This window comes from Ascidia mentula, chromosome 1, assembly GCF_947561715.1.
Source record: "Ascidia mentula chromosome 1, kaAscMent1.1, whole genome shotgun sequence".
In the NCBI taxonomy this organism is placed as follows: domain Eukaryota; kingdom Metazoa; phylum Chordata; class Ascidiacea; order Phlebobranchia; family Ascidiidae; genus Ascidia; species Ascidia mentula.
Window position 1 is genome coordinate 18,513,095 of NC_138566.1, and position 12,779 is coordinate 18,525,873.

Below are 12,779 nucleotides of genomic sequence, written 5' to 3' on the forward strand. Positions count from 1 at the left end.
CCGAAAGGCAGTTTTCTTCTTGCTCATGAAAGGATGGGAGAATTTGACTGTGCACAATTATTAAAAAACTTGAAATTGTAAAAAAGCACCTTTATTTTACGCGTCATGAAGCGAATGTCGGCAAAACGAGCGACTTAGGAGAGGAAGTAGGAAAAAAAGACGCGTAAGTCTGCTTCGGCGCAGTCTACCGACATAACACGGGCGCCACACTTAATACATTCAAGTACATAAATTGCGTTTCTCCTTCAGTAAAACTAATTACAATATTCGCGTTATCCCGTAAACCTATATAATTACCACGACACAAAACTTTGAAAATACAATACGTAATAAAACAGTATCTTATTGGTAATAGTTAGATGATGTACTCTCATTGTCTGTATTAGGGCCCAACGAAGCGATAGGATCTGACCAATGGACTGAAGGCTTTCTCAAAAATTCTTCTGTTGTATTTATATGATCGGTTTCGGCCGCAGGTTCAGCAATTATCTTGCGTTTGGCGCCTGTGCTGGCAGTTCGAACGTATTCTCTGAGAACCGACCATTTGGAATTATATTTCTTCCACTGTTGTGACTCTGCAGACTGCGCCAAACGATCGCAAAATCCCTTGATCTTCATGTCCACCTCCACGCTTGTCTGTTCGTTTTGAAAGTCTTTAGATATTACTGCCGCTGGGATCGCTGTAGTGGGATTCTTTCGAACTTTGGTTGCGCTTGCAGATGTTAAAAATGCCGCAGGAAGAACTCTGTTGCTCGATATAGACAGTCTTTGTCGCTGTTGCATCCGCTGAAGCTCTAGAAGTGACTTTGCGGTATTGGAGAGTCGACAGGAGGTTCTACGGATTGGAAGAGTTGCGCTGGTCGTTGACGGCCGCAGGGAGTCGCCGCTGAGCTCTTTATCAAAAAATCCTCTGGCAGTCCTTGAACTCTGCACAAAAGCAACAGTTGGCTTATTTACATGTTGCATACAATATCTTTATTTCTTGCGGCGGAAACTGAAACAGACGTTTTAGTTTCTACTTAAATTTAAAAAGTTCGAGTATTAAGTATGGTATTAGTTTCAGCAACGCTTTTGGGGCGAGCCTTTATTACCACTCGCACGTTGTTTATAAAAAGACGACATAACTGAGCACCTGCTGAGTTTGTACGTTACGTCGTGACCCAAAGTCAAAGCTGTCGAACTCGCTGGGACCTTTCATACTATTTTTTCGCTGCTTCCAAATCTCTCGCTTATTGGATTCGCCATCCCGGATGTTGGGCAAAGGTGGGGTCGGGTTGTCGAAAGTTTGTTGAGTGAGGAAAAACGACTGAGACTGTTTCTTTGACGTCTCGACCAACGATTGTCGCAGGCGCTTTGTATTTACCTTCTGCATCATGGCTTGCGAAAGGTAAAGATCAGAAAGTTCCTTCAAGCAAATAAATAACTTTCCCGTAAAAGATATCGCGAAAATTAGATACGAAATGCGGAATCCGAAAAAAATAGTTTATGCAATTACACACATTTAGTAAATTCATAGAACAAAAAGCCCAATGTCACACAGAAATCAAAGATCCGTTTGTCCCACAGCACTGCCAAACTACTATTCGATAATGATATTGGATTATAATCTTCTTCATCGTATCCCAACAATATTTTTGCAAAATACTTTGTATTTTGAAATTAGCTCATTGCACAGAAACCCCTGTTGTAACATAAAATTTAGATTTTCTCTTTTACCTGAATGCGTTGCATCGCTTCTCGGTCCCTGGACGCAGATATTCTTGCGTTTGACTTTGAAGTCGTCGAGTTCTGGTTCAACACATCGATGACGTAGTCACGAGCGGCCTGAGTTCTGTTGTGCCAAATTTCGTCCGCTTTTGGTAAAATACAAACAAAGTAAGTTGCTGCCAATTACGAGAACAATAAGTCACACCTTTCATCTGGTAATCTTGGTTGATCGCTTTTAACTTCTGTTGATGTTCGCCTTTCCACAAAATGGCGTTTTTTGTTATTGCATATTTTAGGTGGGGCGAGAGGCGTTCTCCATCGTCTGTCACTGACATCGCTACAGTTCAGATGTTCAATGTCTATGTTTACAAGAATTTACAAAGCGAAAATTGCAATGAATGTTTTCAGTAAAATGTAGTAAAAGCAAAAACGTGACAGTGAAATTTGATTTGATGTCATTGGTTATAAGTCTATATATTCTTGTGGGAGAAATACGTTCAATAGCCGACGCTTGTTTAGCCAACAATTATTTTATGTGATGGTTTTCGTCAAAAAAAATCATGTTAGTATTATTGTATAAACACGATTGCCAAACTAAGTCGTCTTCACTTGGCTTTCGTAAGAACTATCAGCTGCACCATTACTACCAATATCTGGAGAAAACTTGTCCTGTCTCGGTATCTCGCAAAATCAACCACGACACCACATATGCTTGCCCTGTTTCAACTCGATCCAAATGCACTTGCCAACATCAGCACCACTGTTGTAGTGACCGATGTGTTGACGGGTTAGCGTTTTGAAATTGCGACTTATCGCTTGTTTGCTTTGCTCGGCGTCGATTTTGCCTCGTCGTCCCAGCGTTTTCGCCTTGCTGTTTTGTTTTGATAAACGCGGACAAAGTCATTGTTGCGATCTCCCCAAAAGAACACGCTGTTTGTTATCACAGGGAGGGGGTGCTGCGCTTGCTTATGAACCAAATGCTGTAACGCCAACATTTTGGTGCGCAAAACTAAATAACAAGAATTTGTTAATTTTATCATGTTTTTTCATGTAAACCCTTACAATTGTTTATGTTTAGCTGCCTCTAAAATGCACGAAACTCACATTTTACCTCCTTTCTCAGAGTTATGTTTAAGTTTATATATATACAGTGTACTGAAGTCGAATAATTTCCTCACCCAACGACCCTCCAGATTTAATAAGTAGAGTTTAGGCTAAATGCGTTTTTTCCAAGTTCTGAATACATGTTTTCTTCTCACTCGAACAAATCGTAAAACATGCTCACATATCTTTTCTGCACGTTGGTTGGTCGTGAAGGCACCTGGTCAAAAGTTTTAGCTGCGATATTGGAACTGGGAATAATGGCCAGGAATCGACGCAGTATTTGCAAAAGATCAACAGTTATACTTACGGACAAAGCTGTGTCAATAGAAATAGGATTTTTGTCGCCATTTGTCTGGCCAACGCTTAATCTTTATGGTTTTTTGTTTACGCAAGAGGGAAGTAGTAGAGGGAAAACCTTTTGTACAAATCTTTGGGTTGGCAATTCACGTTATTTTGGTGAGCAAAGCGAGAAATGCAGCCTGGTACAATGGACCAACACGTTACACCATAACGACGGTTTAAAATGAACTCTCAGTTCAAATGAGTTTTGGCGTGCAAACATTGACAAATTGCCAAGATCAGAAACTAGCTATGCAAATATGTTACTCCCTTTATGCGAAAACATTACAAAGGTTTGACTAAAACCAACAGTTGCTTTATTGTGTGCATGTAAGTCTAATTTGTACACTGAACCTCATGACACGTCTGGACAGAAACCAATGCGGTTTTAGATAACATTTTCCTTATTAAGGTTGCACGACAAAAGGAGAAAGCTATGACAACATTGCGGAAGCGCTGTATAGAAACGTTATTAACAATATAAATCGATGAAAATAGAATATCAAAACATAGCGACCGCGACGAATTCAAGGTCACATGTAAGTCATAGTCGTGTGACCAGCAAATGTGACGTCACGGGATTTGGTGGATCTTTCCTTGGTTGACAATTCACTGATGGTTTTTAAGTTGGAAGAAGGGTGTTTTCCACATCCGTGCGGGCCCATGCTCTGAGCGGGAAGATGGCAGCAACAACCGACGCTAACCCCTGATTGAATAAGGAAAGGGAAAAATATATCAGACTGTTTGGCACAAACAGTAAATGAACAGGAAGTCCTTGGAAACATAATTAAAGACGGCAACTGAGCGTGGCAATATTCATTTCATTGCGATCCATTTTTAATTTATATGCTTTGTTTTCTCGTATTTATGATGATTCGTCACCTGAACCGCTACGACTTGCAACGTAAGCAGCCGCCACAGTGGCTAAAACTGAATCCCGTCGTTTAGCAGCTTTCTTTCGTTCACTGTAAAGTGCAAAAAGCAACAACATCACATTTTTAATGGACCCAGTCTTTTGCAATAACAACCTGCGCCAGATCGAACTTGCCGCCCAGAGAAAAACGGAGGCTGCGTACGAAAAAGCAACTGATCCCCAACCGACAAAAATTCCATCTGAAAGTTCCATTGCTTTACCTTCGTCCCAAGCCGAATTAATGACGTCAAGTCCATACCAAGTGCTTGCCACAAGCGCGAATGTTCCTTAAAATAGTGTTGTAAACTGGACAGAATCATTCGGTTAGTTATTTACATACAAAACTGGGTAACTTTGTCAGAAGCATGCGTCATGGGACCAGTTTGCCCCTCGCCAAGCACAAATTTTTAAATAGGATTTCAATACAATGTACAAGTTAGCCATGTGTGAAAATACCTGAGACGAACCAAACGAGTGAGCTCCATCGTGTTAACCTTTCTTTAGTTTTGATGGACAGAGATAGAAGGAGAATACACTTCATGCCAAATACGTTTAGAATGAGACCAACGAAACTGAGCAGACATGCAGTTATCATTAGGCCCCGGCAAACTATTCGCTGCGCTGTAAACAAATAGGCCTAATGAAGAATTTTTGAAATCTTAGAAACCTCGGAAGAAGAGATAAATAAAATTCATAAAAATAGCCCACATTTATTCAGCAACGATTATTTTGTCACTTTTAACTTGAAGCCCATATTGTTCACAACTTTATCTAATTCACCAACGACTCTCCCAAGCAAAATTAGGCATCTTTGCTCGTGCAGGAAAGTTTGCCAAACATATAAATTTATTTGAACAAATAATTTCCAGGTATATACACCACGCTTTGTAGTTTATCGTATTCACAACGCCTACAAGCTTTTTAAATCACAGTTTATTTTTGTAATACCTCCATGGGCACCCAATAACGACCCAGAAAGCCATTTTCCGCACAATCCAGTTGAACTACAAAACTTCCACAGTCCATAACAGTTCTCATACGGGGATATCTAAAATCGAATGTTTTTTCATAATATGAATAAAAAATAGGGCTCTGGATATGTGATGTATGACTAATATCGTTATTTTCGTTCAATCTTAGAAAGATTAAATGAAGTAAGAACAGAACACGAATAGCTTACCGATGCTTCCGCGTAGCTAACATACCAGCAGGGCGTGATGGTAACGAAAACATATGAAGAAGCAGCCGCCAAGCCAAGGAGAAACCCGACAACAGTGCAAGTTGGTGCTGCACTGTTCTGACATTCCCCGCTTCCGTTCATGCTCTCACACTTACACGTTGGCAGCAAACATAAAATACTTCGTTGACAATTTCTAAACGCGTTTACAAACTAAAGCCGTCGGCATAAACATAGAAGCGCAAATGGTTAGGTTGACTTTCCTTTCTTCATCTCACACTTTTCGTTGAAGCGCTTCGCGACACGGCGCTAATGGCTTGTTACGGGTATGTCCCCACCAACATGGTTAAAGCCACACACACTTTCGACTCGATTTATTATGAAGTGTAACATTTTTTGCAGCATATATGAAACACCTCGTATTATTAACAACATTCTGGTTTACAACAAGCTATTTGGATATTTTTTCACAATCAAGACCTCAGTGTGATTACAATGGTACTAATCAAGATAAATACGTAACCCACGGAGAAAGAAGTTAATTTTGAAAGAAACAATATACCTTCTACTTCATCTTCAGCATGCTTAATCTGATACGCACAAAGCAAAAAGGGAACTCCACAGTAACATAAACTAGTACACTGAATAAAACATGCCTTTCACAAAATTGTTATATGTGGACGGACTGCATTGCAAGAAGAATTCCATTTCATATCTGCTTCTCCTCCCACTTTTATGGTTTGTCATAGCAACCAATGTGTGCTTTGAGGGCCTTTTCAAGATAGATGTTTTTACTTTAATCTGTTTGCATTTCACTTTCCATCATATCATGATACTGAGATTTCCATACCATGATGTCCGACTTATCATACAGCTGTGAAGAACCAATAAATAATGATCAATCTTTGCTACTGCAAACAGTATCATTCACAATATTACATTAACACTGTTTTGTGTACCTTTGACACAAATTCAAGTATTTGCCGTTTGCCAATTTCATGTTCAGTTCTCAAGCCCCATCTGTATTCAAACTGTGGTGGGTCACAGTTTGGGATTTTAGTGATGTCCAGGTACCTTTAAAAATTCACGTATTTGATATCTAATGTACAAGAAAATGATTAGTAAGCTAGTTTTTGCATTTTAAACTAAAGTGCATAGTGAGCAACTGCTGCATTTGAGAAATCCAGAAGTCATGTACTTTGTCCAGCAGCAGAGCACATACAACAAAATTACATATTTACATTTGTCTTCCAAACTCTTGATGCAAAATTTTTTTGACGTCACCAAACAAAGCATGTGGTTTGTCTTTGTGTATTCCAAGGCGCTTAAGAGCATTCCAGAGGGGCCCTGCAATAATTATAAACACAAATCAGTTTTACAAAAAAATCCCCAAAATATTTGTAACCCTGAAAAGCATTACCATCAGACATTGTGTTCCCAGACATAAAAATTAGAGTCAACACAGTAAAAAGCAATCCTCTTTTGGCATTTCCTTTCCTACAGAAATAAGAAAAGGAATATAACAAATTTAATCTGTCCAAATCTTTGCCAATTTTAGCAAATATTTGGGGTTTGCTTGAAAAAATAAAAATGATGCATACCATTTCATGACCTCATTTGTATTGCTGAAGTCAAGCAAAGAGACAAGAATGTAGGCTTTTTTAGCTGCTTCCCCAATTTCAACAAGGTCCAATCCAAATATATCTCGAAGCTTTTTTTCAACGAGTTTCATTACTTCTGCATATGATGACTTGTGATCCTATTATTTCAAATGGATTTTGTATAATACAGCATTCACAACAAACCCACATCTGGTATTTACAAAAACAAATACTACTTAAAAGTTTGTTAAACCATGTGCTTGTTGTGGCCTAGCTGGAGCTGATAAGTGTGTTGTATTTGTTTTATTTCAAAGTATAGTTTGCATACCTTCATTACATATTTATTGATATCTGCTCGTTTGATTGGAATTTTTCTTTGTTCCCATACCAGAAGTAAGTGGACGACTTCATTTGCCTGAAAATGTGACATAGTTCGCTACGGTAATTCCGAAATACGTTAGCTTTGGTGATTTAAATTTATACCTTTCTGTGAAGTTCACTCGAACCAATGGCTTGACTTTGACTCATGATACCACAAATTGGGCAACAACTAAGAGATCCACAAAATAGACTCAAATCACAATCAATTAACACAACCAAGCCCCAAAAGAGCAGAAGAGAGCAAAACGTTGCTTGCAATCTGAAACTTGTAAACAAACGCTCGTCTCATGCATTGCCACTTTTAGGCGCAATGGAGCTCCGGCCTTCGGGTCCCTTTCTTGTGTTTGGGCCGTAACTACTAAACTCTACCATGTTAGACCAATCTGTAAAAAGAATATTTTTGTACTGCTCGTTTTTAATCAATTGCATTAATTTTGAAACAGCCAAAACTAAAGTTGCCTGGCAAACTTTTTGCCTTTGCTAATAAAAAGCCGTCAATAGGTTACGTATCAAGTTTCCATACTATTATTGTCTACCGCAGGTTGAAGGGTGGAGGTAGGAAGCAAACGCAATTGTTCGGTGGCCAAGCCCGAAAATTCAAAGCGTTAAATGAACTTCTCTGCGACGAAACAAACAACGCAAAAATCACCAGACACCATTCTTGCACCAAAATAGATCAGTGGTATTTTGAAATTGGTCGGTTGACTCATCCAGCAAAATTATTAAGAGGCTTATAATTGGGTCTGTAAATAACTCTAATTGTCTCAGAGATATTTAACAGTCGGTAGCGTGAGCGCGGGATGAGTCTCGTGAGCGCGGGATGGTTGTAATTACTCCTTCCACCTCGTTCTACAAAGTATAATCACATCTCGGATAATTTCCCGTTTTATTATTGTATTGAAATCTGTCAAATGCTTCATCAAAACGATACTTTACAACCTCTGCAATACGAACGTTGATTCTACCAGGTTCAGAGTTAATAGCAGAATAGCAGGATGATAGAATTACAATAGAATAAGTAGAATGAATTTACAGGTACACCCTGGACTTTTTCAGCTCTCCCCACTAAGAGCTGATTGGTCAATAATGCCACGTGTTATCATGAACCACTTAAACAATCTAACACAGGAACATAAAATACAGGATATTGTAAACTGGCGCATCGTGGTTATGTGGTAAACAGGATATAGTGATTCACAGGTGCTGAAGACGAATGATTCTCTGAGTCACTGCGACACATTCTGGGGGAGCACTGACGGAAGGCGATCCATGATGTGTTGTCTGGGACGCATTCAAATGATTAGTATAATACAAGAGTAAAAATCATGAGCTATAGGGGAACATTTTATGTGGTGAACGGGATGTGAAATGAATCACTTTATTCGAGAACAATCGATGGATAAATCATTTGGGTTACATTATGGGATTACGTTTACACTTGGGTCGGAACTTGCGAAATATCCAATGCCTATGGTAACGGACTTGTTTGGAATTGCAAATGCTTGTGCAATGCTGCAAACGAGATGAATTATGCAATGCTGCAAATAAAACATTACACAAAATAATTGCTGGTTTCTCTGGGAATGTTACAGGTCCATCCTCTCAGAACCCTCTGTTGCGTCATAAATGTGGAAAAATCCATTCCCAAATGTGGCAAAATCTATTCCAAGAACCTACCTCAATGACTTTAATAAACCCATAACAAACGCGGTAAAACGTTTTTCTTCAAAAATTTTACTGAGGCGGCGGTAAATGCACGCAATGACCTGGGGAATACCTGATTTAGGCACCAGAGGGATGTTAGTTGACAAAAAAATCGCCAGTTAACAAAACTTTGAACGTGGGTTACTCAGCCGCCCTACGAGGTAGAAGCATGATTTTTTCACACGTAAATTTGGTTTGGAGCCAAACACGGTAGATTTTGTAAAACTTCTAAACTTAACATAGCTAGTCTACCTCAGGAATGTGACTGCATCCTTAAAAATATCCTAACATACGTTGCAAGAGTACAAAGTCTTTTGTACCTGGCTACAAATTAGACCTATAGGCTACAATACCAATGTACCCACGAGGTTCATGGTATTGTAACATACGTCACAGAAACTAGTGATGCACCGAAACAGCTATTTTTATATTCGGCCGAAACCGAATATTCGGCAAAAGTTGCCGAATTAATTCGGCCGAATAAACCGAAACTAATTTTGGTATCCATCTCTTTAAACGCAATAAATTTAAACAAATCATATACTGGATTAGATCTTATCCTATCACACAGCCTTTTTTGGCGCTTGAAGAATAACCTCGTCTTCTGTACCATAAGTGCTTATAGTTGATTTTTATCATAAAAATGTTTTCCTATGCTTAGGTCACATCACACCTATGTTCTTGTATTATATTACTTCGAGCGGTTCGTGATATCACGTGACATTATTGACCAATCAGCTCTCAGTATGGAGAGCTTTAAAAAGCCCAGTTTAGACCGGTAAATTCATTCTATTTGATTCCATTCGATTCTACTTGTTCTATCGTATTACTGTTACAATGCTATTACTACTGAGACTCTACAAGCTATTCGCCGGCTTGGGATTTATTCCCACAGCCTGATAATAAACTGTTTATTCGGATACAACGGTTTGCTGGTGAGGTTCAAACCTTACAGGATACTCTCTAGATTTGGCGAATTTACCATGGCGATTATTTTCCGAACGTCTACATAAAGTTACAGTGGAGACCAAATATCGAGCTTTCAAGTTAAGCTGGACCTAATGGCTACCGAATATATATATATCTCGTATTGATCGTTAAAAAATGCTTGTAGTAACTGCACTTTTTATTCAATCCTTCAGACTGTCGCCAATCCCTGTTTCGTTTTCTCGTCCCTTTCACTTCCCTTTTGTTTTACAATCACCAAACTCGCACCTGCACCGTCAATAACAACCACTGCTTGGAACCTCTATTAATTCTTTCTCTCTTCTTTTACACCTTCGTCCTTCATAAGCCGTCACATCCCCAATCATGTGGAGAGAGATATGAGATATATGTTGTTATGTTAACAACCTGATTGTCGCATAAATACTGAGGCTTTAAAATACTTACTGTACGAATAAAACATCGCGGATTTTTAGTTACGTTAATCGGCGAGACATATTATATGCTGTGAGTTAAGTTAGCCGGCAAATACACTGTCAAGATATCTATACATATATTTAAACTGGTAACAACCGAGAATATTTTTGTTGCGCCTTATTTGGAGTCGGACTGTTATTATATAAAGGTTCGGTTTTAGTCGCTTTACTAGTATTGGAGTTACTCTGAGTCAGATAGCGCATTAATAATATTAAGGCAATTAATCGAACGCTTTAACCGTGACTAACAACAATTAAAAGAATTTGAATTGATCGCGGCGGGAACAGGAGTATTTTTGCAAAACTGCATTTTGCATTTATGTATCGTCTAGTTGTAAAACAGCACTAAAAATTAGAAGCTGTTGGCGAAGTACTGTGGCAACTTCAAGTTCCCTGCATTTTTCCCCACAGCTGTTATTCGGCGTCTATCTTAATAAAACAATTTACGAATGGTTTTCGAACTGAGCACTTTTTAGTGCCTGATAAGTTACCTGCAGAAATATGTACACCATGTCGTGCACACATTTAAAGGTACAAAAAAAGAATGCACATTGCTAGCCAGAAAAACACAAACTACATAGAAAGTGGTTGTACACTACCAACGTTATTTGTTTTTTTGTAGATTTATCGTCTTTATGCTTACATTTTCTTTCTTCAATTCGTAATTTACGGCAATAAAAAAAATACAGTGTTACACTCAACATCCTTCGTTGCAGCAAATGTATTGTGTTTTGGGGACAATGAAAAAATGAAATACTTACAAAAGTTGCATTACTTTACAAACAAGTCACATGAACTTCTAGGTAGGCAAAACTGCATCAAAGAATTTTAAATGAAATCCATTAAAGTTTTTGGCGAAAAGTTGGCAGGAAACTTTGCAAATAGATACAACACTATAAAATCAACCACTCAAGTTTAACAGAAAAAATTACCACACCAATTCACAGGTATACACTCTGATTTTTGCAACACTCACAAATAGTATTGCTGTCAACAGGAAGCATTCAAAAGCAGCATGAAGATAACGAATATTGTATGTGCATAAGTCAGTCAGGCAGTATAAAAAAATCATCACACATGTTGACAGAGGAGCACCTTGCAGCTGTACAATTTACAATTAAAGATATGACATCAAATTCTCCATACTTACCACAGAATTACACTTGCTGCAACCTGGTACTAATATAATGAAATGCAGCCTGTGGTTTTTTAATAAGACACTGAAACAAAAAAAAAATGTTTACAATCAGTTTTGATATAACTTATTTTTAACCCCACATTTAGAAAACATTGTAAAAAAACAAAATAATTTAGCTTTGCTTACATCACAACATGTTCCACACATGTCTCCAACAGTTATGATGTGTAGATTTGAGCATATCATTCTTGCAAATACCGAACAGATGTACAAACTTAGAACCATTTGAGCTAATGAAACGGCGAAGACCACAATGTTCAGTGCAACTAAGGCCTGGAACTGATGAAGTAAGACATTTTAAGTATATAATACACAAATTATTGGGCAATGTATACGGCTACACCTAATAAGGACATATACATAGATACACAATCATCAGAGAAACTTACACTCGAACGGTCAGCACTTGAAATTGCAGCAGCAAAAGCCAAACTTACAGTGATAAGGTTAAATATTGAAGAGAGTATGGCACTCATAAATGTCCATGTCAGCTAAAAAATATACAATGTTATTTCAGATAGACAATGATTATTACTGTCTTAGTGTAACAAACCAGACATGAAGTAAGTCTTATTCCACATATTATAATGAGAATTCCTGTTGGAATCACCTAAAAATATTGATGAATAATATAAGTGAGCTGTGGGTTAATTTAATGCAATTTACAATGAAATTTTAGCCTTACAAAAATACTGCCCCAAATTCCAGCACCAATATTTGTTAAGTGACATCCACTGCACCAGTAGTATCCCCTTGACTTGCTTACAGAAACTGCAGCAATTGAAAAAGCAATTGTCACAATGGCCAAAATAATTGTGGTGATCTAAACATATCAAACAAGTAAGTAATATTTGTATGTACAATGATTATTTGTTGTCAGTATAAAATGTATTTTCAATTATACAAATCTTTCCATATGGGCGCAGTATAGTGCTATTGTAACTTGATTGCTAGACATAGATACACTATACGTACACCAGTTGCTTTCAAATGTTCTTGAAAATTCCTCTTTCTCTGATTAACAATTACAAGCCCCTCTTCGGTTAAAACTGTTTCATGCATGATAACCTGATATGTAAGTTTACCTGCATAAATTTGAATATTACAACAATAAGCACTTTGCAGAAATATTTGGTTGAAAAGATATTGCACAGTACTGAAGGTTCATCCCATACCGTAACAAATAACATAACAACATGCCGGCGATGCAGCAGCTCGCATGTTACGCAAATTG

The 12,779-nt window shown here is 38.0% G+C and overlaps 4 protein-coding genes across 4 annotated transcripts; all 4 read right to left on the bottom strand.

Annotated features, from left to right (window-relative positions):
* Positions 1 to 326: 326 nt before the first annotated feature.
* LOC145894924 (uncharacterized) lies at positions 327 to 2,458 on the bottom strand. The gene is made up of 4 exons (XM_082983648.1): positions 1,913 to 2,458; positions 1,717 to 1,853; positions 1,133 to 1,405; positions 327 to 927 (listed from the first exon to the last, which is right to left on the bottom strand). Exons 1-4 carry the CDS (start codon positions 2,040 to 2,042, stop codon positions 343 to 345), a joined length of 1,125 nt encoding a protein of 374 aa, XP_082839774.1. The 5' UTR covers positions 2,043 to 2,458; the 3' UTR covers positions 327 to 342.
* Positions 2,459 to 3,616: 1,158 nt separating this feature from the next.
* On the bottom strand, positions 3,617 to 5,442 carry LOC145912206 (claudin-15-like). Its single transcript, XM_082999617.1, has 6 exons — positions 5,244 to 5,442; positions 5,012 to 5,111; positions 4,520 to 4,684; positions 4,179 to 4,350; positions 4,033 to 4,115; positions 3,617 to 3,856 (listed from the first exon to the last, which is right to left on the bottom strand). The coding sequence occupies exons 1-6, from the start codon at positions 5,382 to 5,384 to the stop codon at positions 3,684 to 3,686; spliced, it is 834 nt and encodes a 277-aa protein (XP_082855743.1). The 5' UTR covers positions 5,385 to 5,442; the 3' UTR covers positions 3,617 to 3,683.
* Positions 5,443 to 5,605: 163 nt separating this feature from the next.
* LOC145906749 (non-structural maintenance of chromosomes element 3 homolog) lies at positions 5,606 to 7,481 on the bottom strand. Its single transcript, XM_082994206.1, has 7 exons — positions 7,325 to 7,481; positions 7,170 to 7,256; positions 6,842 to 6,999; positions 6,661 to 6,737; positions 6,482 to 6,587; positions 6,200 to 6,314; positions 5,606 to 6,114 (listed from the first exon to the last, which is right to left on the bottom strand). The coding sequence occupies exons 1-7, from the start codon at positions 7,367 to 7,369 to the stop codon at positions 6,037 to 6,039; spliced, it is 666 nt and encodes a 221-aa protein (XP_082850332.1). The 5' UTR covers positions 7,370 to 7,481; the 3' UTR covers positions 5,606 to 6,036.
* A 3,453-nt stretch (positions 7,482 to 10,934) lies between these two features.
* LOC145911069 (uncharacterized) lies at positions 10,935 to 12,710 on the bottom strand. The gene is made up of 6 exons (XM_082998316.1): positions 12,521 to 12,710; positions 12,231 to 12,368; positions 12,099 to 12,155; positions 11,935 to 12,036; positions 11,672 to 11,824; positions 10,935 to 11,567 (listed from the first exon to the last, which is right to left on the bottom strand). Exons 1-6 carry the CDS (start codon positions 12,605 to 12,607, stop codon positions 11,505 to 11,507), a joined length of 600 nt encoding a protein of 199 aa, XP_082854442.1. The 5' UTR covers positions 12,608 to 12,710; the 3' UTR covers positions 10,935 to 11,504.
* Positions 12,711 to 12,779: the final 69 nt, after the last annotated feature.